Here is a 12,077-nt window from a genome sequence, read left to right on the forward strand (position 1 = left end):
TTCCCTTTGAAGGCAGTTACACGAAGTTCTCAGTCTTCATGCCTAATAACCCCGACAAAATCACATTACTATTCAACTGATTTCCTTCCCTCTTAAGACGCAGCCTCCAGTCCACCAGTGGAAAGCAGATACGGTTGCTAGGCAACTTCTTCCTGGAGGTTGGGAGGTTGGGAGTGGGGGTTGGTGTTTCAGGAAGGAGAGTGGAATGCTGCCTGAAATTCAGCAGGTAATGGCTGGGACAGTCACAGTCATTTGTAAAATCTACATTTATGTTTTAATTCCCAACACAAGACAGAGAATAACTGTGACTGCCAGTTTGATTATTAATGGGAGAAGGAGAGGAAGGTTGGGCAGAAGGAGGCAGGCAGGTCCTGCAAGGAGTACCCTTTCTACCATCATGAATAATTCATTCTGTTTCTTACACATGTACAAATCAGAGGATGAGATTTCAGTTTAAAGGATTTCTCCCTGTTGGTGAAGGAAGAGGTAAAGTAGAAGATGGTCAGCTTTATTCAGAACCAAAAATGTGTCTGTTGCTTTTTATTTTTCTTATAGAGAACAGTTGGGTTTTCTGATTTTACGTCCTTCTCCCAGACCCATTCAAAGGAGGAACTGCAGTCTTTTGATTGGAATGCAAAAGAAGGTAACGTTGATGCAAACCACCCAGTCCCTGCTCCCCACCACTTCTTCCCAACCCGCACGTCTCCTCTCTGGTAAGTGGAAGACGGGTACCATGGCCTTGAGGTGAGCTGCGTCGATATTTCCATATTTATCCACCTCCACAGGCTGAATCTTCATGCCTGCCATGTGGGCACTTGCGGGATTAGTCCCATGTGCTGATTTCGGAATGAGGCAAACCTTAGGAATGGAATGAAAGAAAGGAAGGAAGGAGAAAAAATAATCACCAGCCTATTCATAATGACAGAAAGGTCCTACAGTATGCTTGGAGCATAATTAAATAGGCACCACATGCTTTACTTAAGCTGAGCACTAGAGCCTCAAAATCTGCTACAATTTCATTATTACCGTATTTCAAAACAATGTCCAAAAGAGAAGCTTCCATTTGAATCCCCAAATATTGTTCCCTAAACACTTTCAGAATATTAATACTCTCCTCCCTTATCCCAGCACACCAAAAACAGGCTTGGGCTTAGTCTAACCTTGTCTCAGTTATAATACATAGGAAGCATCTAACACAAGATGGGAAGTTAAACTCTAGGACCCAAATGCCCACAGCATAGCTTCAGTGCCCTGCTTGGCTCTGCTGAGATGCAGGAGAGATGATAACGGTCGACATAATTCCAAGGCCTCCCATTGCTGAAACACCAATCCTGTCATCATTTATTGGATGCTTATTCTGTGCAACAAATTGTTAGTTGCCAAGAGAATCATAAACTAAGCATGAAAATCCATCAACCCCTGCCCTGTGCTCACACGGCTTGCTCACTAACGACGCTGGCATACATATAAATGAAGGTCTAGAGCCCATAGGTGCCATAGGAACTCAGAATAAGGGGCCGGCGCTTCAAATGGAAGAGATCAGGGGAAAGTGATTCAGGAACTAGAGCCTAGCTACAGCTTAAACATGTGTTGAGTTCTTATGGAAGGTGGATGGTGGGTGCAGTGTGAGAATTCCCAGATTCAAATCATTTTCATTTTCTCCCAAAGGTCATGTGAACACAGGCAAACCCTCATGCTCTGGTAAATCTGATGATGTCCCACTACAGAAAACTGTATCACAGAGTTTCTCCCAACAGAAAGCAACAAGGAGAAGCAATGATCACCCTGAAAGAAAATAGCTCTCCTATTTTTTTTAAATCCCAGAAACAATATTGCAACTCTTTGAAGAGAAATGGATGGGCATTACAAAAACGGGCTTGTGAAGTGAAAATTTAGCTTACAGCTGTTTCCTCAAAACAGCGAAGTCGTCGACTTAAGAAAAATACACGTGTACAAAAAGAGAAACGCAACCAGAGGCAAACATGAAATTACTCTGTCACTCTTCTGCTGACTGAAAGTTTGTGCCTCTTTTGAGGCTCCTGGTCTCATGCTGATTATGCTGTGTTGACCTCAAATCCTTTTTCTTGTTTAAATGCTTCCCTTTTATATTAAATTTTTTCCTTTAATCTCTCAGGACCAAAGCTGGAGTCACTGGTCCTTTCTCATAGGTATTTTTATTCTACCAAAGGATCTTTGGATAAAAGGATTCCTTCTGGGCAGAACATTGATCGAGGAAGGGAAAGGCAAATATTAAAATGAAGATAAAATATTTGTTAAGAATTCATACCAGGGGAGTTCTACTGAAACAAAAACATTCAAGCTAAAAATTTCAGCCATCCTGAATAATGGGCCCCTGAAGATGTTCATGTCCTAATCCCCAGAATTTATGAATGTTACCTTATATGACAAATGCTACCTTGCTGGTGTGATTAAGTTAAGGATCTTAAGATGAGAAATTAAGGCTCTTGAAATCTGGATTCTAGGTTGGGCCCTAAATGTATTCACAAGTGTTCTCATCAGGCAGAGGGAGATTTGACTACAGAGGAAGTAGGAGACTGAAGAAGAGGTTGGAATGATGGCAGGAAAGGGCCATGAGCCAAGGAATGCAGGACACCTCCAGAAACTAGGAAAGACAAAGAAACAGATTCTCTCCTGGATCCTCCGGAAGGAACCAGCCCTGCCAACATCTTGACTTTAGCCAAGTGAAACCAATTGCAGACTTCTGGCCTCTAAACTGTAAGGAGATAAATTTGTGTAGTTTTAAGCCACTAAGTTTATAGTAATTTGTTACAGCAGCCACAGGAAACTAATACACATCCTGATACAAGGAGCAGCGTGAAGAAAAAAAGTCTCAATGGTTTTGTCAATGATTCATTTATATATTGCTGTTAGACATTTCTTGTTTTCTATGTGGATTTAGGAAACTAATATTTTTTTAGTGTTAATTTTTCCTCATTTTAAAATTGTGGTGTTAGAGGGGCCAGCCTGGTGGCACAGAGGTTAAGTTCGCAGCTTCCACTTCTCGGCGGCCTGGGGTTCGCTGGTTCAGATCCCAGGTGTGGACATTGCACTGCTTGGCACGCCATGCTGTGGTAGGTGTCCCACATATAAAGTAGAGGAAGATGGGCACAGATGTTAGCTCAGGGCCAGGCTTCCTCGGCAAAAAGAGGAGGATTGGCGGCAGATGTTAGCTCAGGACTAATCTTCCTCAAAAAAATAAAAATAAAAAACAAAATAAAATAAAATTGTGGCGTTACAAGGGACATGGAAATAGCAGGACCTAGATTTGATGCTTTAGTTTATCTAAAACTAATCTTTGGTGCATTTGCGCCCATTTAGGTGGACACTGTGTTTTTCTTTTTTTTTTTTTTAAAGATTTTATTTTTTTCCTTTTTCTCCCCAAAGCGCCAGGTACATAGTTGTGTATTCTTCGTTCTGGGTCCTTCTAGCTGTGGCATGTGGGATGCCGCCCCAGCGTGGCCCGATGAGCAGTGCCACGTCTGCGCCCAGGACCCGAACCAACGAAACACTGCGCTGCCTGCAGCGGAGTGCGCGAACCTAACCACTGGGCAACCGGGCCAGCCCCAACGCTGTGTTTTTCTAATTCCCCAATGTGCCTGGCATAGACCCAACACAGCTCATCCTAGAAGGAGTGAAGGATTAAGGAGGAGCACTTTTTTGCAAGGGAGATCAATTTGTTATTGCTACTAAAATTCAACAACCAAAGGCCACTACCTTGCCTCAGGCAGTTGGGAAGAGAAAAATACGCCCACACAGGTTTTGAGGGATTTTTTTTTGGTCAATCTTTTTCTTTTGTATAGGAAACTCAGTTTCTAATCAGCAAACCTGAATTAATATTTGACTAGCAAATTGAGATATTAATTATAAAGTGTTTAGGACAGTGCCTGGTACACGGTAATTGCTATATAAGTGTTTGTTAAATAAATTTGTATTCTCCTAAATTAAACTGGTAAATCAAGAACTTAACTGTTGCATTTTAGGAATCTCTGAAATTTAACCTAAGAGCAAATGTGAAAATAACTTCCAAAAACAGCTTGAGGCAAGAGAACCATCAGGAACCCGGGTGGTTCTGTAGCACGTGATTTCCGCACACTCCTTTTCAAAAAAGAAGGATATATTTTACTGGATTCCATTAGAGTCTACTGTGCAGGAGCAGCTGTCTCAGACTTCTCTGATGTGGAAAAATCCTCCCTGATTATTTGAATAATAAGTCATTTTCTTCTCTACCTAAAAAAGTCAGTTTAATTAAAATCTTTAATCTAGAAAGGACACCAACATTTCCAAACTTAAGAGTTCTGTCTTTCTACAAGCTCAGTGACTGGGTGGCCTTCCCTGCCTCTCCCTCCCTCACCCCTCCCCAAAATGCCGCATCCAGCTCCTCTCCATCCTTCAGAGAGGGAATAGCCTCTCAGGGCACTCAGCAATAGGACTGTGGACAATGGTGCCAGAAGAAACACTGCATGCAAGGTGCAAGAGAGAATGGGGGACTGGAAAACACAGAGACGGAAAAGGAGCCGGAAAGAATCCGTGAGTCACAGAAGAACTCTGCCCAGGCGCAGTCTAAGGGTCTCTCATCCTTTCTCCTTGACCTTTCTGGTTTGGTCCCCAATTCCTAGACATTCACAGATACTTCCTGGTATCAGACTGGAGAAATAGAAAACAATGAGAAGTGGGAAGCATCACAGAGTGAGAAGCACCACAGCTGGCCCTTTGTCATTAGTTTGTCACGGGCCTTCCATAAGCACCACACGTGGATCCGGAGGCCGCTCCAAAAAGCAGGGGCGGGAGTAGAGGTGGGATAGGGGAGCAACCTGGAGATGTTACACAGGATGATCGGCCCCCTTCCCAGGATCCCCAGACACCTCGTGGCTAAAGAGCAGGATGACGAGGAGTTTCAGTGGCTACCTCAGTACATGGAAGCCACAGAGGAAAAACAGTCATCCGGTGTCCTTTCACTGGACAACCGGAGCTTCAACATTTCCTTTCTGATTCTATGACAGTGCTGAGACTCCGAGTTCCAAAGAACAATTATAGTCTAACCTAACCCTTCCTTAGGAAGTTAAAGAATTCAGGCCAGCCCCGTGGCCAAGTGGTTAAGTTTGTGCACTCGGCTTCGGTGGCCCAGGGTTTCGCCAGTTTGGATCCTGGGTGTGGACATGGCACCGCTCATCAAGCCACGCTGAGGTGGCATCCCACATGCCACAACTAGAAGGACCCACAACTAAAAATACACAACTATGTACCAGGAGGCTTTGGGGAGAAAAAGGGAAAATAAAATCTTAAAAAAAAAGAAAAAAGAAAGTTAAAGAATTCAAAACCACGAGAATACCCAAGTGAAAAAAACCAAGTCGGAATGTCAGGGACTGTGTTTGTCTGATTTATCGCTCGACTTCTTTCTGGACAGGCACACACAGAGCCTTTTATGTGGCCAGTATTCAACAATTTATTCAAGTGATGAATGCCCTATTTTTCAAAGGTCTCTGAAAATCAATTTTATTCCCCAACGAGGACAAACGCCTGGAAAAACACACCTGTGGAATCAGGTAAGCAAGGTAAGGTAGGAGAAAATGTTCTTTTTTTCCCCCTTTTTTGAAAGGGAAATGAAACAGTTTTTAAATTCTTCATTGCAAAATCCAGGCAACTAGCCATAAACAATCTTCCAGTGTTAATAAAACCGGGAGTGGAATACGTTTGGGCCACCACTTCCCACACCCTACTTACTTGGGCAGCCAGAACCACCCTGGCATACTTTCCTCTAACTCTCCTGGGATGGGCAGACACTTTGTCCTGCTCCTGACACGCACCTACTGCTCCTTCTAAGGACCCCACCTCCCCCGCTCAGTGGAAGTTCTAGCTTAGTGCGGGTCATCACCAAAATGAAGGCCCCAGGAGCAGAGACCTCCTTCAGCCATAATTTGAAACCCATGTCAGCTCAACTGCTACAGGCACTACCTCTAGGGATTAGTGGAGCATTGTCGAGCCCATTAGCATCTGCTGGTCCCCACAAGGGTCCCCAAGTGCAGTTTGGACCCTGGAGACAAGACCTTCATACCCAAAGCAAACAATGAAGCAGAACAGTGAACTCTGCTCCATGTCTTCTTTTGTTGCTTAGAGCTGACAATCATTTAACAGGGAATTTATTTATTCAATAAATATTTTTTGAGCACACATATGACCAGAACTGTGCTTAGGCACAGTAGGAGTCACATAGGAATTACAGCTTGGTCGCTGCCCTTTGACCAGGCCTGGGGCCCGGGCTGAGCCAAGAAGAAGAGGCTTGGAAAGGCAACATTCCTGCCCCTTCCTCCCTTTGCTCCCTCGGGAGAGCTGTTCCACAGCCAACTGGCTGACTTTTACATACCAGGTTTGAGCAAAAGCCTTTTATCTCTGAATGTTTTCCCTCAAAATAGTTCAGTGAGATGTCTTGGAGGCAAGGATCGTTATGGCCCTTTCACAGAAATTTGTTTTTGGATTATATGTTCTCTCAGCTGCTTCCAAGAAGGCTTGGAGGGAGTGTCCCACACAACAAAAGGGATCCTGAGAGCCGGACCTCCTGCCACCCCATGGTGAGCAAGCACCACTTGTTCATACTCACTGTTCTGTGTCCCTCTCCTTTCCGGTCTAAGTAAGCTCGGATGGTGGCCAGCCCAGCATACTCCCCCTGGGCTCCGCTGCAAAGACAAGAAAAGGATCAGGGCTTTGGCCCTCTTTGCTTTCATTTATTCATTCAATATTCATTGGCCATGGGCCACGTGTTCACCAACGTGTGACACAAAGTCACTCTCCCAGACACCATGGAAAGCTCACCTAGGATCTCTGAGTGAGCCTAAAGGTCTGTGAACTACAGCTCACCCACTCCCACTCAGAGATGGGCCTTTCAACCCTCACTCAGACCGTGCACCTAAAAAATCTTTTTCATAACATAAAATTTCAAAATTATACAAAAACAGAGAGAAGAATATAAGGAACCTTATATCACTCAGCTTTAACAATTATCAGTTTAAAATCAATCATGTTTCCAACTATATCCTTCACTGATGCCCCTCATTCTGAACTGGATTATTTTTTGAAACAAAGCTCAAGCATCATATCATTTCATTAATTCAAATTTCAATATGTATCTTTCAAAGATAAGAATTATTTTTTAAAAATATAAGTAGAATACATTATCACACCTAAAACAACGAACAATAATTTCTCAGTGTCACCAAATATTTAGTCAATGATCAGATCACCCCAAAGGAACTATGCACATTTAATGTGGCACTATTCCCGTCAGTCTTGGGCTCAGCTTCCCCAGGCCCCACACGCACATGGCTGCTGGAGGCTGGCCATACCCATCTCAACAATCCTTGAAGGCACCACTTTTAGAGCACACTAATGACTAACATTCCAGTGAGTGATGCTGAGTCAACCGTAAACTGTTACTTAATGTTCTCAGTACTCTCTGCAGGAAGAAAAGGGAAGTGAGTAATAGGTTTTTTAATCCCATTCAAAACGCATATGTCCTCCATTTCGCAAAATTACAACATCTTCCGACTCTGTGGAGGGCCCAGTGGTTTTGGCCTTCATCCCTCTGGTCACCCGGTAATATTGAGATCATATTCGAAAAGCACAAGACTTAAGAATAAATTAGATAAACTTCCTTTTATTTCTAAACTAAAAGCTAAAATTTTGAGCGTTGGAAATTTTTTTTTTTAAGATTGGCCCTGAGCTAACATGTGTTGCCAATCTTTTTTTCTTCTTCTCCCCAAAGCCCCTCACTACATAGCTGTGTATTCTCGTTGTAGGTCCTTCTAGTTGTGCTATGTGGGACGCCACCTCAGCATGGCTTGGATGAGTGGTGCTAGGTCTGTGCCCAGGATCCAAACTGGCAAAACCCTGGGCCACCGAAGTGGAACACGTGAACTTAACCACTCAGCTACAGGGCTGGCCCCTGGAAAAATTTTTTTGAGAGAACGTTGGCACCATTTGGATTGGAAATGTTTGCAAACTAGTATAGGAGCATTAATAGTTTGGCATCAAGAGACAGCAGAATTGACTTAAGGCTCAGCATGAGGAGAGAATAGAAAATAGGGAAACATCTGGGGGTGAAGCGCTTAGAGCCTGGCTGGAGAAAGAAGGAAAGTGGTGATTTCCATAGGATGGAAACCACTGAGCAATAGAAGAGGCTAGATGAGCTAACTAATGATAATAATAATAATAATAAGTATAAACTGTTCTATTAATTAAGCACTTCCTACTTACCAGGCACTCTGCACTGAGAAAGCACAGGTAAATGGTAGCCATTGCTGTCGCTGATGTCACCACCAAGCATTTTACATCATCCTATTTAATCCTCCCAATACCCCCATGAGGTAGGTACCATCATCCCCATCTTACACATGAAGAAACTGAGGTCAGAGTATCACGTGCCCAAACGACCAACGGTGACAGGCGCAGACTTTGGTACAAGTTGACCTGTCTCAAGGAGTCACGTGCTTCTCTTGTCAGCAGTGCTGTTCCTCTGAGTAGGCTGTGCTTCCCAAATGATTGAGAGTCGAGGGAGCAAACACTGGTTTTCCTTCACAGAACCCTGGTCTGATTGATAGAACCAGGAGGTTTAGCTATACATAAAAGAAAGCCTGACCCGAAGACCTGGAGCACCCAGTTCCTTGTCATCCACACTGAATGAGCTTTGCCTCTCTCTACTTTCTCTTCCAGGGAAGGAGGCAAACACTGGTCTTCTGTTTTCCAGGCTTTTCTTTTCTTTTCTTTTTTTTTTTTGAGGAAGATTAGCCCTGAGCTAACATCTGCTGCCAATCCTCCTCTTTTTTCTTTTTGCTGAGGAAGACTGGCCTGGAGCTAACATCTGTGCCCATCTTCCTCTACTTTATATGTGGGATGCCTACCACAGCATGGCTTGCCAAGTGGTGCCGTGTCTGTACCCGGGATCAGAACTGGTGAACCCCAGGACGCCAAAGTGGAACATGCGCACGTAACTGCTGCGCCACTGGGCCAGCCCCTTTTCTGGCTTTTGAAAAACAAGTTCTAGTTCATTTGATGTTCTTTATTTTGAGAACAGGAAAATGAATATGCCACACTTCAGCAAACCACTCACGCCACTAGTTTCTTAGCTTCCCTGTGCCTCTGTGTTCTCATCTCTGAAATGGGGATAATAATTGCACCCATCTCGTAGGGGAGAGGTGATAAATAATGAGATGATCCACTGTAAAGTGCTTATCACAGTGCCTGGCACAAAGAAAATGCTCCTTGAGTACTTGCAACTATCATTACTATCATCACTGTCTTCGTCATCATCTGCAGCAGCAGCAGCAGCATCAACGATGCAGCAACCCTGACCACTCTGCAACTCAGGCACTGTAGATGGGTTATCGCAGCATCTGGATGAGCACGTCCACAACCCTCAACCTGGATAACCCTCCTTTTCCCCTCTCACCAGCCAAACCCCACCCATTCTTCAAGTAGTCCCAACTCAAGTTCCACCTCTTGTATAAAACCTTCCCAAAAGTCACAAATCCAGCTTCTTATCATGTCCTACAAATCCCCACATGATCTGTGGTTTCTACTGATCTCTTCTTCTGCCATCTTCTCCTTGCTCAGCACCCTCCAGACCCCCAGGCCTTCTTCCTTCCCTGAAACATATCAAGCCACTTCCTGCCTTGGGGCTTTAACACTAGATGGTCCTTCTGCTTAGAAAGCTCCTCTTCTAAATCTTCACATATCTGGCTTCATATCAATATTTAAGCATCAGCTCAAATGACACCTCCTCAGAGGGCAGAAATCTTACCTTTCAGGGTCAACCTTGTGTTTTCTATGCCAAGAACACTGACATAGGGGATGTTTAATAAATATTGAATGAATGAATGAATGATTCTTTACCTCCGCCAAACTCTCATAGTATTTTGCTCTTCTCACTCTTTTGATAACACCATCCTATACATGTGCAGTACCTTGAAAATTATTACAGATCTCACATCTCATGAGCATACCTGTCTTCTCTCAGTTAGAGGGTAAGCTTTGAGAGTAGGATCTAGGGAATACATAGAACAGTACTCTGTATGGGGTAGGTCTGCAATAGATTTTTAGTAAATGTGTCCAAAATGGAGCTCCGCTCTCCAGCCCAGATAATCAACAGTAATGTCATCTTTTCCCCCAAGGTAAGAGACCTCAACAAATGCACTTTATATTTTCCCTCTGTGTTTTTCTCATGACTTTTATTCATCTTGTTTTGTTGGAAGACAAAGCGAAGTGCTTACACTAGGAATGAAGGAAGAGACTGGAGTTATGAGCAATGATCCAAGAGAAAGCCAATATGCTAAAGACTTGATCAGGAATGTTGGATGTTTTTGTCTTATGTACTATTAAAATCAGCTATGTTTCAACTCAAAGAGAGTAAATGATATGTTCTAAATGCCACACAAGGCTTACTACTGGGATGCTATTAAAATAAGCGGAATTAGTAGTGCCACCTGTTGGTGGAAAAGTACTATGAACAATACATGCTTATCTGCATAACCCAGATTGAGAGACCATCAGAAAACTACTACATGTGGAGGGGCAGCAAGGATAGTGGTTTTCTGACATCTGTTTAAGACCAAGTGGTTAGTAGCCTGGACCTGCAGAGCCGGCACTGAGAGGAGGATGCCAGTGGATAGGGAACATCAGACCCATAGAAGTGCCAAGTGAGCATAAACTTAAACTTAAACTGTCTTAGAAAACAAGGCCCTCCAGTCATGGCACTTACCCAGGCTGGTGAAAGAACTGCTACATATTCTATCGTTTAACACAGAATGAGTGACAACCAGCAGACAACTTCTTTCAAAACCCAGACTCATTCTACAAAGAATATACAAGAAATCCAGCAGACTAGAAGAAGCTAGAACCACAGTATGACAAATACAATGACCCACAAGGTGAAAATAAATTGGAGTTAATGGGGTTCAACTGTTTTGTGATGATTTAAACCTAGACCCTATTAGCATCAGTCTTTCATCACAAGTGGGGAATTTCAGGGCAGCTACTCAATGTGCATTTAGCAAAAAGAGGGGGAGTGAAATTTGAAGATGGCATGACAGGGTTAGGGTGACAGTTCAGCTCTTTTGTAAAGATTAGAACAAGGGTTTAAGGACACAATAAACTTCAAATATTACCATCAAGGGAGGAGGGGGGAGGGCAAAAGGGTTGATTAGGCTCACATGTGTGGTGAAGGACTATAATTAGTTTTTGGATGGTGAAACGTGATGTAATCTACACAGAATTTTAAATATATTGCGATGTACACCTGAAAGCTATATAGTGTTATAATCCAATGTTACTGCAATTAAAAAAAAAAAAAAGATTACCATCATTTTACCTTTACCTTTGCTAAGAACCCTGTACAAAAAGGTTGAGATTTAGAAACCCTGCAACTCAGTTCTAGCTGGAAGCATTAAATTTTTAGAGCTTTGGAACAAATTTTTATTGGGGCATCACACTAGATCAATCTCAAAAGAAACTTGGAACCTTCTGCTAGATTTTAGAAATATGATTGCAGATGATATATCTATCTACGATGAGGAAGGAACATGGCCTGCTCTTATAGATGATTTTGCAGAATATGCATGGCCAGTAGTAATGGGTGGAAAGTATAGCACTTCTTAAGCATAAAACTTAACATAGATTAAGATTATAAATGAATTGATCCTGTACAGAAGGCATTTTGGTCAGTTACTCTGCATGTTTGTCACTGACTATAGAAGTCATCCTTGACCAGTCATGAAATAACCTTTTTATTCTGCCTAACGAATATGGTGGCTGACTTTATAGACACCATAAGAAATTCCTCAGAGGGGCCTGCCCGGTGGCATAGCGGTTAAGTGCGCACGTTCTGCTTCGGCAGCCAGGGGTTCACCAGTTGGGATCTCCGGTGCGGACATGGCACCGTTTGGCAAGCCATGCTGTGGCAGGCGTCCCACGTATAAAGTAGAGGAAGATGGGCACGGATGTTAGCTCAGGGCCAGTCTTCCTCAGCAAAAAGAGGAGGATTGCCAGCAGTTAGCTCAGGGATAATCTTC

At 43.3% G+C, this 12,077-nt stretch overlaps 2 protein-coding genes and 1 long non-coding RNA gene across 9 annotated transcripts in view; 2 read left to right on the plus strand and 1 right to left on the minus strand.

Moving 5' to 3' along the window:
* UHRF2 (ubiquitin like with PHD and ring finger domains 2) overlaps positions 1-3,979 on the plus strand; it is a 121,624-nt gene extending 117,645 nt beyond the window's left edge. For 2 of the 4 annotated variants that reach the window (XM_070590133.1, XM_070590141.1), the window contains 2 exons: positions 556-713; positions 1,669-1,720. In XM_070590133.1, coding sequence (XP_070446234.1) covers positions 556-713; positions 1,669-1,705 — 195 coding nt within the window. In that variant the 3' untranslated portion in view covers positions 1,706-1,720. Of the gene's footprint in view, positions 1-555; positions 881-1,668 lie in introns of those variants that run through there. The other 2 variants (XM_070590136.1, XM_070590134.1) reach the window with 2 other exon arrangements.
* Positions 1-12,077, minus strand: part of GLDC (glycine decarboxylase) — a 90,971-nt gene that overhangs the window by 18,845 nt on the left and 60,049 nt on the right. For 2 of the 4 annotated variants that reach the window (XM_070590130.1, XM_070590129.1), the window contains exons 17-18: positions 6,617-6,692; positions 733-858 (exon numbers count right to left, since the gene is read on the minus strand). In XM_070590130.1, coding sequence (XP_070446231.1) covers positions 733-858; positions 6,617-6,692 — 202 coding nt within the window. The remainder of the gene's footprint in view (positions 1-732; positions 859-6,616; positions 6,693-12,077) is intronic. The other 2 variants (XM_070590132.1, XM_070590131.1) reach the window with 1 other exon arrangement.
* On the plus strand, positions 5,277-6,968 carry LOC139078572 (uncharacterized). The gene is made up of 2 exons (XR_011531586.1): positions 5,277-5,564; positions 6,510-6,968. It is a non-coding gene; the product is annotated as an uncharacterized lncRNA (long non-coding RNA).

This window comes from Equus przewalskii, chromosome 22, assembly GCF_037783145.1.
Source record: "Equus przewalskii isolate Varuska chromosome 22, EquPr2, whole genome shotgun sequence".
Taxonomy (NCBI): domain Eukaryota; kingdom Metazoa; phylum Chordata; class Mammalia; order Perissodactyla; family Equidae; genus Equus; species Equus przewalskii.